This window comes from Chinchilla lanigera, unplaced genomic scaffold, assembly GCF_000276665.1.
Source record: "Chinchilla lanigera isolate Chin_1 unplaced genomic scaffold, ChiLan1.0 scaffold00015, whole genome shotgun sequence".
Lineage (NCBI taxonomy): Eukaryota > Metazoa > Chordata > Mammalia > Rodentia > Chinchillidae > Chinchilla > Chinchilla lanigera.
This window is the reverse complement of record NW_004955416.1, coordinates 13,546,249-13,561,288: the sequence shown is the minus strand read 5'-3', so window position 1 is coordinate 13,561,288 and position 15,040 is coordinate 13,546,249. Positions and strand designations below refer to the sequence as shown.

General features: G+C 37.9%; 1 protein-coding gene across 2 annotated transcripts in view; it reads right to left on the bottom strand.

Annotated features, from left to right (window-relative positions):
• Positions 1-193: 193 nt before the first annotated feature.
• Positions 194-15,040, bottom strand: part of LOC102003763 (hepatoma-derived growth factor-related protein 3) — a 59,964-nt gene continuing 45,117 nt past the window's right edge. For both annotated transcript variants that reach the window (XM_013512568.1, XM_005381466.2), the window contains exons 5-6: positions 13,333-13,479; positions 194-1,293 (exon numbers count right to left, since the gene is read on the bottom strand). In XM_013512568.1, the coding sequence (XP_013368022.1) occupies positions 1,288-1,293; positions 13,333-13,479 (153 nt within the window). In that variant the 3' untranslated portion in view covers positions 194-1,287. The remainder of the gene's footprint in view (positions 1,294-13,332; positions 13,480-15,040) is intronic.

The following is a 15,040-nucleotide window of genomic DNA, read 5'->3' as shown; positions in this document are numbered from 1 at the left end:
ATAACCTAAAACCCAAAGTATTAACAGGGGTTGGGGGAGACGAAAATAAAAGCCCTTACCTGAACTTGATTCTGTTGTCAACTTGCTATTAACAGTTTTTGCTTTAATATATGAATTACATTAATACCTCACAATTACATATATAGCCAAATTACACTAACTTTGTTTACAACCTCAGAGCTTACTCCCAGTACACATTCCAATAAATTTATTCTGTAAAAACAATACATTTTTTTGTTTTTGATTTTTTTTTTTTACAGTAAACTTTTCAACTACAAACCCTGAAGATGGGAAAGATGTTCCAAGGACAAGCATAACAGGATTGATAAAACCCAAACAGACTAAATGTGTTCTCACAATATAAGCTGGCATAAAAATAAATAAAATTCTCTATTATCACAACAGCAACAATAATGTACACATAATAATGGTTTGTGGATGAATATTTACTATTCTAATTCTAGTTCCAAAAAGAAAACAGTTTATTTTAAAAGTCTGTATTTAAAAGTCAATGCTTTGTCTGGTTCCCATAGGGCTGCTGCTGATTTCAGCTTCAAAGTGTAAAGTATCCATCTTGAGTGATCAGCTCAAATTGTACTGGCACTGGGAAAAAATAAATCCTTGCCTTTATTTTGGAGTAACACAAAAAGACTCACTAACTTCACATATAGAAACTCAGATTGTGTACATAACAACATGAGTTTTGAGAAGTATAAGCTGTCAACTAGCTATTTCTAATACAGAATAGATATTGTACAATATGGTTGAACTTTACACATGGCCTCAAAACTGAAGGATGATTTAAATTTCATCTTCAATATACCAACATTATGTATCTAGGAATTAGTTCTTGGGTTCTGTCAAAGAGGAACTCCCATCCTTAAGCATTATGTGGTCATCTAAAAATGCTGATTAATATTAAACACTTAAAATATTAAGTGTTTGGTGATGGTGGGGTAAAGGCAGAAAAATGATGAACAGAACTGCCTTGATAAAAGGATCCTGGACGTTTGAGTCTGTGCAAAAATTTTGGTAATTCTTAGTGGTTAAGGGCAACATCATGCAACCTAATAACATGAAATTAAATCAACAACCTTAAAAAAGGTTAAAATGTCTTTTTTTTTCCCAACAAAACAGAGAGGAATATGAGTAATGTACATACAAACTGGGGTTCTGTCAATGACAACAAAGACTATGTGTTGGTTCATATCAAATCCAAGAATATTGGACAACCAAACATTTAAACTTCTTGTGGTTTCTTGTAATATGCAGCATTCATTATGGTAGTTAGGTCTGTAAGAAAAGAAAGAAAACATGTCTTTAGATGATTTAGGATACTAATAATGAAGGCCATCCACATCAATAGAGTATGTATCAAGTTTTTCTGAAATTTTTAATCTGCTCTGTGGTGGTAACAATACTTAGCAAGAACAGCTTCTAAGCTTTACTTAATGTCTATCAAAAGGTTAAAGGAAGGGCTGGGGATTTAGCTCAGCGGCATAGCATCTGCCCGGCAAGCACAAGGTCATGAGTTTGATTCCTGGTACCAAGAAAAAAAAAAAAAAGGTTAAAGGAAACACAGTACTGCAAAAAGAAAAAAAAAAGATGAAATATTATTTTTAGTGTTACATTAAAAATAAAGGCAAAAAGAGTATACTCTGGCTCCTGTTAGGCAGAGTGGCGTGTGATGGTGCAAACATTTGTTCTGGACCAGTTGAGCATGTCTCCCGCTGGGGTGGATACAGTCAGTGGAGACATGGATGTAATCTGTCTCTGTTGGGACACTGGTGTCAGAAAGGTGAGCCATGTAAAATTTCAATCAGTTGGAGTGTAAATATTTACAACTCAGTTATTTGTGACACATGGCTAGAAGAAGTACAAGAGTTATGAAAACGAAGACATACAGTCTCTGATTTTGTGCATTTGCAAAAAATTCAAAGGATGAAAGAAAAGCTTAAATTTCTTTTAAAACTTAAAGATGAAATAGTCCCATTTCATAAACGAATTATGTTTCAATTTGAGTCCCACTTTAAATTGTGCCAGGATATGTTTCTCCAAAGAGATGCTATTTTTGTTCTCATCATCATTAACCCAAATGTATGACTTTCCTCCCTCAGTGATATTCTCATGGGATGGATAAAACAGGAACTCAGGCCCCAAATATTTTTTCTAAAAACAGCCTGTTTCATTATTTCATTGAGTGAATGAACTTGTTTGGAAGCACACATGTGCATTCTCCAAGGGCAGTGGTGGTGAACCTATGGGACATGTGTTGTTTTTCTTTTCAGACAGATGTTAATGTATGAGTTGTTCTTTCCTAAACTACAACCTCAGTATTTAGGTTTAATTGCAGCGGGTTTTGGGTTGCAGTTTGGGCATTTGGGTCTCTAAAAGGTTCGCCAACATTGTCCTAAGATGTTCCTATTTAGCCAAAATCTATAATTACAGGGCCCTCAAGGGAGAAAAGTTACTATCCCATCCAGATGGGAGAAACTGTCCTCCGTCTCTACCAGAATGAGCATACCAATCTTAAAAAAACTACAAAAAAACCCACAACAAAACAAAACAAAAAACAAATGCAGAATTAAAATCTGCAAACAGTGCAGGGCCTTATGACAGTTTATTAATAAATAGTAACACTAGATATAAAAAGATATAGTCACAGATACTTTGGAGGGTTTCTCTCCCTTGTGAAGAAGGAAGACACTCAGAACAATGAAAAATTATCAACCAAAGAAATCTTTAATAATGGCTTTATTCATATTAAGGTGAAAGGCAATACCGTGTTTTCACTGGTAGAAAATTCATGGTTGACAATGTCTCAGTACATATTCAAGAACAGTTTTGGCACAGATCCCATAGAAGCTTTAGAGTATCAGCTGTGCCCCAAACAAAGTGAGGCGGCACCAGAATGTGATCACAACTTCATGGATGCAGTTTTTGTTTATAACAAGGTGTTATCAAACAGATGCTTGTAGGTCGGGGATATAGCTCAGTGGCATAGCGCCTGCCTGGCAAGTGCAAGGTCCTGAGTTCAATTCCTGTTACCAAAAAACCCCAAAACAAACAACCCTCCAAGCGCCGCCCCCCAAGTGTTTGAAAAAGCAAATTATAAAATAGATTTTTAAATGTTTCATATTGAAAAGCATACCCTGCTGATTTATAATGGTCCACATCTTGTGGACATGGTGCTGAGTGGTGGAACTGAGGTTTCCTCAGAAGCAGGCAGAGGCAGCTGTTGCCCTGGCTGTACCCCATGCTCCGCACACTCACTCTAACCAGAAACCCTATTCCCTTTTGTGGTCTTACCGGGAGGCCTGCAGGGGGCACCAGAGCTGAAAGAGACCCACAACATGGTGGGGCCGAAGCTCTCAGCCAGTAGAAGTCAGCTTTACATGGAGCACCGTTTTTATGTGACAAAATTATGATATCCATTATGGCTATTAAGACATAGCTATTTGGCACTTTGTAAAAAAATTTGGCACTTTGTAAAAAAAAATTTTATTACTTCAAGTAAAACAAATGACAGCATTTGTTGCCAATGATAAAATTTGATTGTTTAAGTGAAGACTAGGATTTTAAATCTTCTATGACCAACATTGAAAGGCTTTTCTGAAAAGAAGGCAGTGATTTCAAAAAATGTGATTAAAAATCTAAAGAAATGGACCAATGTTTGGAAGACCTGAGTAAGTCAGTGAACCAGTATCTTCCAAATAAGTAAAAGTTATTCAAAGTGCCAGATAGTTCAACAGATTTAATGTAACAATATGAAAAGTTCAGATTCCACGTGCAGCAAGATATATCAGTAAAACACGAATACATGAAAATTATCTGACGAGATTATTGAAGTACATATACTTTCATTTTGAAACTAGGTATATGTATGCAGCCAGATTTTCTTCATATATTTCAACCAAAATTATGTATCACAATAGAATGTAGCACACAGGAAAATCAAACTGTATTTTATTAAACCAGACATTAAAAACTTGAAAAAAATGTGGAGCAATGTCATTCTTCACAAAACGTTTTTTGGGAAAATATGGTGTATTTTTCACAAAAATGTGTGATATATTAATAGGTTTACATTTTAAAATGAATTCACAAAAACCATTTTTCTTGAAGACAAAGTCTTGCTATGTAGTTCAGGCTTGTCTTGAACTCACTATGTAGCCCAGACTGGCCTCAAACTCAGTGTTTCCCCCCTCAGCCTCCCGAGTGCTGCCATTGTAGGTATGCTCCACACACATGGCTTAATTAAAAAATGTTTTTAAAATTTGTTTTTATTCCAATTAAATAAGTATCAATAGCTGTAACATATATAAATAAAAGCTCCTGGGGGCCTTCAAAACTTTAGGAATATTAATGAGATCCTGAGACCAAGAACAAGTGAGAGATAAGACGAAAGTGAAGTGAGATAAGGTCATGAAGGGAATAGGGAAGGCTTGATCTTGCTGGCATAAGGAGCAGCACTGAATGGCAGCAATGGGAGGTTCACGGCTAGAATGAAGGTATGGACGCTGGTGAACGGGTACTGTAAACACTGTGCCTGTCCTCCCAGCACTCTTCTATCCTCTGCCCCTCCTCTCAGTTGTATGGCAGCTTTGAGACTTGGGGACTTGGATCCAGTGCCAGGGATGGGAAGAGCCTGACTGGTCTAAGACAGCTCTAATCTTTTTCTACGTGGTTGGTTCAGAGGTGGGCAACCTGACAGATCTTTTATGATCTCTGCTGCTTGATAATCATACCTTTGTGTAATCTTCTCCCATTGGCTGTGGGCTAGACCTGGTGGCTTGCTTCTAATGAATGAAGCAAAAGTGATGGGACGACATCTAGATCTGTCTTGCTAACACTCTCTTGCTACTTTTGCTCTGATGCATGAAAAAAATCCATGTGGCAAGGGACCAAGGGAGTCTTCTGCCAACAGTTTGTGAGGAGCTGAGGGCTGAACCACTGTGAAGAGCTGAATCCTGCCAACCACTTGAGTGTGCTTAGAACAGGTACATTAAGCCTTAGGATGATTGAGCCACTGCTAACATTCTGACTGAAGCTTTGAGTGAGACTAGAGACAGAGTACTCAGAAAAAGTTACACTTGCCTGGATTCCTGACCCAGAGATAATGCTTCTCTAAGCCACTAGGGTTTTGGGTTTTAATTTATTAGTTAGCAATAGATAACTAATACAGCAGGCCAATGGCAACCAATGCATGGTATTTTTCTGGCTACACAGACGAGTAACTTCTACTGAAGTGTTCTGCATAAGGGGCCCTGCCCCTGCCTGCCTCAAACAGGAGTGAGGCAGAGAGTGTCTTCTAAGAACTCTGCTTACCTTCCACTACCAGTAATCATGACCTCAACTCCCCATCTGTCTTGAGACCACTGGGCTTCCCATCCTCAGGGCCTGTGTCTTGGTCACTCCAATTCCCACAAGTCACCTCCCAGGCTTTCATCCCTAGTCGTCAGATGTGTTTGTAGCCTTTTATATCTTCATCTTGCACCCCTCTCTTGTTCCACAAATTCTTCATCTCTTCCACTGGGCCCCCTAGAAATCAGTCAGCCATCAGCAAATCTTTACATTCCCAACCTGAATTTCCAGGATATTTCACTCACCAACTTCCTCTAACTGAAACTTGTTTTCCCTGAGGACTGGCACCACTTCTTTCCCTGCAATCTTCTCAAGAGGCAACTCCTTCCTCTCCCATAGCTCTAGTACTTACTTCTGGCCTGCAGATGGTGAAGGCATTCTTCTTGCTCTTCACTACTACAGTATTTGTAAGCTATCTGTCCTCTCCCCTGTGCCTCCCATGGAAGAATCCTCTAAGCTTTGGATCCCAACACGTAAGCCACTATTCCTCCTTATTGCAATCATCGACAGACCCCTGCACTCTGTATCTTACTCCTGTGAGAGTCAGCTATGGCCCACTGTCATTCAAAATCATAGTCCCTGTATGATAAGCCAACAAATAATAGCATACTGAATGGGGACTGACTGAAAATAATTTCCTCTAAAATCTGGAATGAAGTAAGAGATTCACACTTACTACTCCTGTTCAGTATAGTACCAGGACAATTAGGCAGGAGAAAGTAAAAGGGAGACAAATATGAAAGGGAGAAATCTCATTATTCCTATCTGCAGATGATATGATCCTACACATAAAAGACTAGCAACTCCATAGGAAGACTCTTAGATCTCATCAACAAATTCAACAAAGTGGCAGGATACCAAACCAATACACAAAAGTTAATAGCATTCCTGTACACCCATAATGAACATGCCAAGAAGGAAAATAATTCCATTCACAAAGCTGTTTAAAAACTCCAGGAATGGGGCTGGGGATTTAGCTCAGCGGCAAAAGCGCCTGCCTGGCAAGCGCAAGGTCGTGAGTTCGGTTTCCGGTACCGGAGAAAAGCCAAAAAAAAAAAAAAAAAACAAAAAACAAAAAACAAAAAACAAAAAACAAAAAACAAACAAACAAAAAAACCTCCAGGAATGGGCCAGGGATATAGCTCAGAGGCACAGTACCTGCCTGAAAAGTGCAACGTCCTAAGTTCGATTCCTGGTACAAAAACAAAAATCAAAAACCCAAAAAGCCTAGTAATCAACCTAAGAAGGTAAAGACCTCTTTATTTTTTTTTAAGACCTCTTTAATGGAAATTATAAAATATTGAAAAAAATAAACTGAAGAACACACCAAAAAATGGAAAGACATCCCTTGCTCATGGATTAGGTGAACTAACATTGTCAAAATGGTCATATTACCAAAAGCAGCCTACAGATTCTGTGTGATCCCTATTAAAATGGCAACAACATTGTTCACAGAACTAGAAAAAAAAAAACAAAACCTAAAATTCATATGAAAGCGCAGATGACCCAGAATAGCCAAAGCAACCCGAGCAAGCCAGGTATGGTGACACATAACCAACTCCAGCACTCTGAGAAGCTGAGGCAGGAGGATCCGAACGAAGTTCAAGCCTAGCCCTGGCAACTTAGCAACCTGATACCCTGTCTCAAGAAAATGAAAAAGGGCTGGGAATGTAGTTTAGTGAGAAGGTTCCAAGTCCAATCCCCAGTACTGCAAAAACCAAACCAAACCAAACCTCCAAAATACAATCCGGAGCAAAACAAGCAATGCCGGAAGCATTACAATACCTGATTTTGAATGATATACAAAGTCATAGTAAGAAAAACAACATGGTACTGGCGTAAAAACAGACATAGAGACCAACAGAATAGAAGACTTAGAAATAAGCCCAGGAACTGACACCCACCTGATTTTTGATAAAGGAGCCAAAAACTTACACTAGAGAAAAGACAGCCTCTGCAACAAATGCTGCTAGGAAACCTGGATATTCACAGGCAGAAGGTTGAAACCAGACCCTTATCTCTCAACCTGTATTAAAATCAGACCAGAATGGATCACTGAGATAAGACCAGAAACCCTGCAAATGCTAAAAGAAAAAACATAAAGGAAACACCTGAAGCCATAAGCATAGGCTAAGACTTCCTGCATAGGACCCTAACAGTGCAGGAAATAATATCAAGAATCAGCAATTAAAAAGCTTTTGCCCAGCAATGTTAGAATGAAGAGACAACCTACAGAATGAGAGAAAATCTTTGCTAGCTACTCTTCCAATAGAGGATTGAGATCTAGAATAATATATAAAGAACTCAAAAAACACCACAACTACCCTCCCCAGTAGCCCAATCAATAAATGGGCATAGAATTCTGAAAAAAAGAAGAAATAAAGATGGCCAGTAACTATGTGAAAAATGTGCCACAGCCACCATCAGGGAAATGCAAATCAGAACTACACTGAGACTCCTCTTACTCTAGTCGGAATAGCTATGATTAATAATAAAATGATAACAGAACAACAATAATAAAGAATGCTGGTGAGGCTGTGAGGGATAAAGGAATCCTCCTATGCTGTTGGTAGGAACATAAACAAGTATAACCACTATGGAAATCAGTGTGGGGATTCCTCAAAACTCTAAAACTAGATAGACCATTTGATCCAGCTCTACCACTCTTTGTACATTCCTGAAAGAATTAAAGACAGCATACTTCAGTGATATAGCACATGCATACCCATATTTATAGCAGCACACTTACAACAGTGAAGCTGCGGAAACAGCCTAGATGCCTGTCAACACATTAATGGATAAATAAAATACTACACAGATATACATATCTATATCTATCTATCTATCTATCTATATATAATAATTCAGCCATAAAGAAGGAAATCATATCATTTGCAGGAAAATGGATGGAGCTGGAGACTACCATATTTTTTTTTTTGTTTGTTTGTTTTTGGTACTGGTACTCAAACTCAGGACCTTATACTTGCCAGGCAGGCACCGTACCACTGAGCTATATCCCTGGTAAGACTATCATGTTAAGTGAAATAAACCAGTCTTAGTTAAAAATAATATGCTTTCTCTTATATAAGAAATCTAAAAATAAGCAAATACAAAAGCAAAGGAGAGGACAGGAAACCGGAAGGTATTTTCTAGTGATGGGGAAGGACATAGAGGGAAGGAAGGGGGGATAATGGGAATTAGAATAATCAAAGTATGTTACATGCATATACAGATATGCCATTACAAATCTCATTAAATAATCTTCTTTAGCATATCAGAAATAAAGATAACATTTGTTGCCAAGATAACATTTGTTGCTTATGTTCATTTAATTTTTCCATATTAAAATGAGAAAGCTACCTAACAATAGTAGAAATACAATTCCTGTGATTTCAAATCTGTGTAGACCACCTTGCCCATACTCTCAATTCCTTGGCATCTTCTCCAAAGATCTCATCCTCCATCCCAGCTCAATAACTTGTTCCCATGGTTCCTTCCATCTTTCCCTTCCTTCTTTATTTTTTCCTTTAAATTGTCCAGGCTGGCCTTGGAATTTATCCCTGCCTCCCGACTAATGGTATTACAGGTGTGTATGACTGTGCCCAGCTCTATGGTTGTTTCTTAGATTTTTCAGCCACTGGGAATATTTTTAACTATAGTTTCAAGCCACTGTTCTGGGAACAAAATTATGGAGCATTTTAGGTTTTCCTAAGAATGAGGGTTTCTATTGGCATTCAATGAGGTGGGAACAAGACCAATAAATAGCCTGTTCTGCTATGGTCACCTGTATTTCCAGCTCACTTTATCTGGTATTCAGACTCCAATACTTTCATACTCAATCTTCATATCTATCTTTCCTTGTTAACATATTTTGAATTCCATGATTATAATCACTTCCCCTTGCAGGCACATACCCTTAACTCCCTGGTCTCTAATCAACTTTACCCTGATCTCTAGGAAAACTCCAATTGTAGTTCAATTCAATTCTATGCCCTGCCGATGACCACAAAATTGAATATACGTGGAGAAAACACACTGCCTTTCTTACCGCTCTCACTTTAAATTCACAGCTACCAGCCCCAAGTGGGCTCCTACTGCTGCCTGGCAACTCAACTCCACTTCTCAAGTCCAGTCTACTGTTATCCTATGACTATTTTACACCTTTTCTTTTCTCTTGAAACTTTAGCGCTTTTTCCTTTTCTCACTCTCAAGTGCTGAACTTGTTTCCCTAGAAAAAGCAATCACATGAGAACTTTTACAAGTTCTCACCCAAAGTGTCCACTTGTCTGTGTTTGAGCCCAAGTACTTTGAGGCCTTCCTTCCTGTTTCAGTGGATGAACTAGGAGAACCCTTCCTACATGCCCTAGATCTTATCCCTCTTTGCCTTCTAAAGGATACTGCTTTAACAACTTTTTCTTATATTAACATTTTATAGTAATTCCTCACTTGGATCATTCTTTCCAGTTTATATGTTACAAATTCACCCATCGAAGAAAAAAAAGTCACTTTTGATATTCTATCCAAGACCATTACTATGAAGTTTTTGGAAAGTTCAGTATTAGGCAATTAGCCTTATGAAGTATCAGGACTCATCAGAAAGCTACTATAATTAAGACAAAATAACAGCCCAGACAGCTAGCTATATGGATAAATGGCTGATGGCAATGCAGATCAGATAGAAAAAGAAGCACCATTCAGTACACAATGCTGGTTCAAATGGTTATGCTTAAACAACACAGAAAAATGCTAACCACAGAAAGAAGAGTTTCACACAATTGACTACAATCAAATTAAGAAAGTATGCTTTCTAAAAGGCTAAGAGAGAAATTGAAAGGAGAAGCCATAAACTTGGAGAAAATATCTGTAAGGCATATGAAAATCCACATTTGTTACAGTCCAGGAAATACAAAGCCCTACAAATTGATACAGAAAATCCAACAGGAAAATGGATAAAAACCCCCAAACAAGCACTGCACAGAAAGGAAACACAGTGATCAATAAACATTAAAAGAAGCTCAATCTCATCATTAATCAGAGAACCACAAATTAACATTATAATAACCATATTATACCCATTTGGCAAAAAAAATAGAAATCTGATAATGTCAATTTAATTCAGAGAACTCTTAAACACTGCTGGTGGAATTGTAAATCGACCCAAGCACTTAAAATAACTTCCTGTCTTGTAAAGGTAAAACCCAAAAACTCATGACTTAGCACTTTTAGTTCTACTTACATACTCTAAGGCAATTCTTGCACATGTGTAGTAGGAGACGAGATAAAAGTGCTTATAGCAACACAGTTCTTAGTGGCAAATAGCTGAGAACAACCCCAACACCTATCAATAGGACACTGGATAAATAAACTGTGAGGAATGTTCACAGAGCTGAGTGTCATACAGCAGTGAAAAACGAGTAAACTACTGCTGCATATAACCACACGAAGCAATCTTAAAAGCACAGCAGTAAGTAAATGTCATCATTCTTTTAAAAAGTTAAAAACCCAGCAAAATTAAACAATATAATTAAACATCTTTTATGAGACAGGGCCTTGCTGTGTAGTCCAGGCTAGTCTTGAGCTGACTATGTAGCCCAGGCTGGCCTTGAACTTGTGGCAATCCTTCTGCCTGAGTCTTCTGAGTGCTGGATCACAGGCATGCACCACCATGCCCAGCTAACAATATACTGTTTAAGTATGTATAAATGTTAGGTATGAGCTAAAAGTTTTACAATGAAAAGAATTAACAAATACATTAGTGCTCATCTCTGGGCAGAGAAGATGAAACTGGGAAGAACCTGTAAATAGATTCAAGTTGATTGCTTTGTTCTAGTTTTAGGGTGGAGTGATAGGGTCACTGGTACTCATTGTAATAATATTACACTACTTTTATACATTGTATATATGCATTCTTTTGTATGCAGCCTGTAAAAAAAGCCTAAAAATAAAAAAGGACCATTGACCCTTATTAGTGTATGACCATGGGCCAATCCTTTTAGCCTCAGTTTCTTTAGGTAAAAAGTGGAGATAACACCCGCACCTACCTCCTGGAATCTGTGTGATAAAAAATTAAGTGGCACCTAGGCTGCTGTTGCTATCTAATAGCAACTATTATTTTCTGAAGTGCTTTGAAGGTGTCAAGTAGAAAAATGAATCTGTAATGAAGGAGCTACAGAGTGGGAAGGCATAACATATCTCTTTTAAGATTGAAACCCTAGAGTGAGATGGACACAGGAAATTTTCTGAGGAGACAAGTGTGTCAAGACAGGCTGAAGAGAGCAGCTTCAGAAAGAGATTGAGAACAATGAGAGGAAACAGACTGTTGAGGAACAGTGAGGATGAGAAAGTGCACTTGCTGCTAACACTGCCAAGGAAAGTGGAGGTTAAAGGAGACATTAGCTTGGTAATGGGAATTGCTACAGTAGGTCCAGTGAACTGGTTAAAGAAGAAACAAGAGTGTAATGGGCTTACTCATGAGTAGTAGGTGAGGAATTGAAGGCTGGGGAAAAATAGAGCTCTTTTAAGAAGTTTAGAGATAAAAAGGTGAATGGAGTGAGCTCTATGATGGATGCATGCCATCTCCAGGTGAAGGGAGACCTACCTGGTTACATGAAGAAGGGAAAGAGCCAAGGGAGGAGAACAACAGTATAGGACAGAAAGGGGGACAGGTGGCTTGGCATCTTGGAGCAAGAGAAAACAATATTCTGGACTCCAGCAAAAGAAAGGTATAGATGAGAGTTTCACAAACTTTAATGTACAATGAATCACGCAGGGTAAGGAGTAGTTAAAATGCAGATTCTAATTCAGAGTTTGGCTTTGGAGTTGTGCCTGAGACCATGCATTTCTAACATGCTCCAATGCCAAGTGGCATTGATGCTATCTGTCCACAGACCATACTCTGTGGAGTCAACTTGTCCTCTGTCACCACAAATACATCTAGAAATAAGATTAGTAGAACAGGCAGAGACACTGTGGGAGCTTTGCAACATGTATGCTGAAACTACCTGGGATGAAGATGGCAGTGGGATAAAAGGAAAATCAAGCAAGCCAAGTCTTCAGGCCCTCAGTGATGTGAGCAGGTGTCTGTCCCTGGGAAGGCATGGGTAGGTCAGAGATGAGCTACTGGACAGACTTTGCGGGGAGGGAAGGATAGGTGGAAGACAGCAAGGCTAAGCTGGGTGAAAGAGAAGAATGAGAATCACAATGCTTTGAGAGTAATTATAGATAACTGAGGTGAAAAAGGAAAAAGTTCAGAGGTAAATAGAAATGACTTGAATAGGCAAGAACTCAGATGAAATTAGTTTATCTGAAGAGTAATAGTATATTTCATGGGTTATTGTTAAGGTAATTTGACACCATACAACTAGTCCTCATAAAAAAAAAATGCCCAGGTGGAAAATTTGCCTTGACTAACCACTTTTACATGGACTTACTTACCATGCTGACGTTAACAGGTTAACAGGAGTTAATGAGTCAAAATGGATACATCTGTTCCTATAGGTATTTTAAATATCAGTATTCACATATTGCCTAAATATTTAAATAGTTCCCATGGATATATTAAATTACATACTGCATCTAGGAAAGAAGCAGCAATGTGTAATAACCTATTTTGAACATGACATTTATTTTGTGATACAAGAAATACAACTGTCAAAGTTCATAATTTCAATAACTTGCAATTTACTTAAAAAGACTCTGAATTTGCTAGTGTTAGTTTAAAAAAGAATAAACCTGTTCAGAATTCTGCACTGACTGGCAGATGAAATCCTCATTTAGCTCTGTTTTGTTTTCAGACTCTAAGCATTCAATTACTTATTCAGGATTTGTGAGCTGATGCACGTAGCAAGCTGAGAATGCATCTCCACTTGCTAATGCAATGTTTACTAATGCTGAGACATGAACACAGATTCTGAAGCAAGATGTCCTCTGTATTAACATAGACGAGAGAGATCATATGCACACCCTTACCCCTTCACTGGTTTTCTGCAGGTCTGAAGCTGTGTTTCTGGTGTCATTGCCAGGATCTCCACCTTCAGAGCTGCTTTTGTTTTCCTCTTCTTTGCAGTCTTTATCATCTTCATCGCCTGGAGATTTCCGGGATTGTTTAGAGGATTTCTAAATGTTTAGACAAGTTGAAAATTACAGTCAAAAGCACAAAATCCAAATGTCCCAGCATAAGTAAGAGATGCAGAAGTAGTGCACTTCTTTGCTATACACAGGTACAACATGCAGTGTGCAAGGCTGAGCTAGGTGACACTGGACAAATCACTTCACCTCACCAGGCCTCAGTCTAACCAGCTGGAAAGGAAGTAGAGGTAGATTAGATGACCTCTTACTTCTTTCCGGAAGTGTGATATTAATGATAGAAAATAAAGATTCATGTACCCACAACAGTCAATGGATAAATATAGCTGTGTGAACAGCACCATAGGAAGATCACAGAACTGCAAGGCAGTTAAAGGTCATCTCATCTTTCCCCTTCATTTCATTGTAGTGGAAATCCAGAGAAGTGAGGTGAACTTTCTAAGACAATATATGGACATTCATGTTGGAACACCTGTTGAAGTTTCCTGGTTAGGGTATACACGGAACTATCTTGACAAAACTTTTATATCATTTTGATAGGAATCAACTTTAATCTTTTAAATTATGATAGTTACTTAAGAACCCCAGGCTATACTGGTGAACCAGTCCTTTCTTCTTGTCATCTTGCATTTGAAATCAAGATGAACTCTAGAGGAAGATGAAAATAAAATTATAGTTTGCAGCAAGAGTTGCTCAGCAGAACAGTTCTAAAGCGATAAAGCTGGCTCTAACCATGCACCTTATTTAAGATGCTAAAATGGAGCATTTTTCTAATATTTCTTTTTTTTTTTTTTTTGTCTTTTTGAGACAGAGTTTCACGATGCAGTTTAGGCTGGCCTCAAACTCATTTTGTAGCCCAGGCTGGCCTCGAACTCACAGTAATCCTCCTGCTTCAGTCTCCCAAGTGCTGGAATTACAGGTGTGAGCCACCACCCATGCCAACTTCTTTAAGAAACTTTAACAATCTTAAGCATACTGCAAATAAGAGGTAAGGCAAAATTTGTGTAGGCATGTTACTTTTTGTTTCCAGAAATGAATTAGCAAATTAAAGCTTCCTCAATCAATTTTTAAAAATGCAATTTCCAAAGAAAAAGTATCTTCTAGATTTGACAGAATATATAATCAAACTGCTTCCATTTTATTCAACTAAAACGACCAACCAAGCCCAAAGTATCACTTTAAAATGCAGTCACTTTTACTTTTTAGATAAACAGAAAACAAAGATTTAATAATCCAAATGTAGAATGTCTAGAGTTAAAAATTAAGTTCAAGTATGAAACTGGAAAAGTGAAGTGCTTTATGCAATAATGCTCAAGTAACAGTCCTAAAATTTATGTTTGTAAAGGTTATTTCTCAGTAACCTTATAGGTGACTTTCTAATGTTATAGTTGACATACAGACTAGAGTGAGGGCATTACTACACTTTGACTAATGAGTCACAATATTCATTATTCTACTAAGAAACTGAGCTGCCAAACTGTAACCCTGAAGAACTCTTGAGATCAAAGAATTCCTCAAAATGTTTTTTTAATCACTGTTTAAAATAAATAAAAATTAGTGTGATCTTAAATTCATTATCTATCCACTTGTT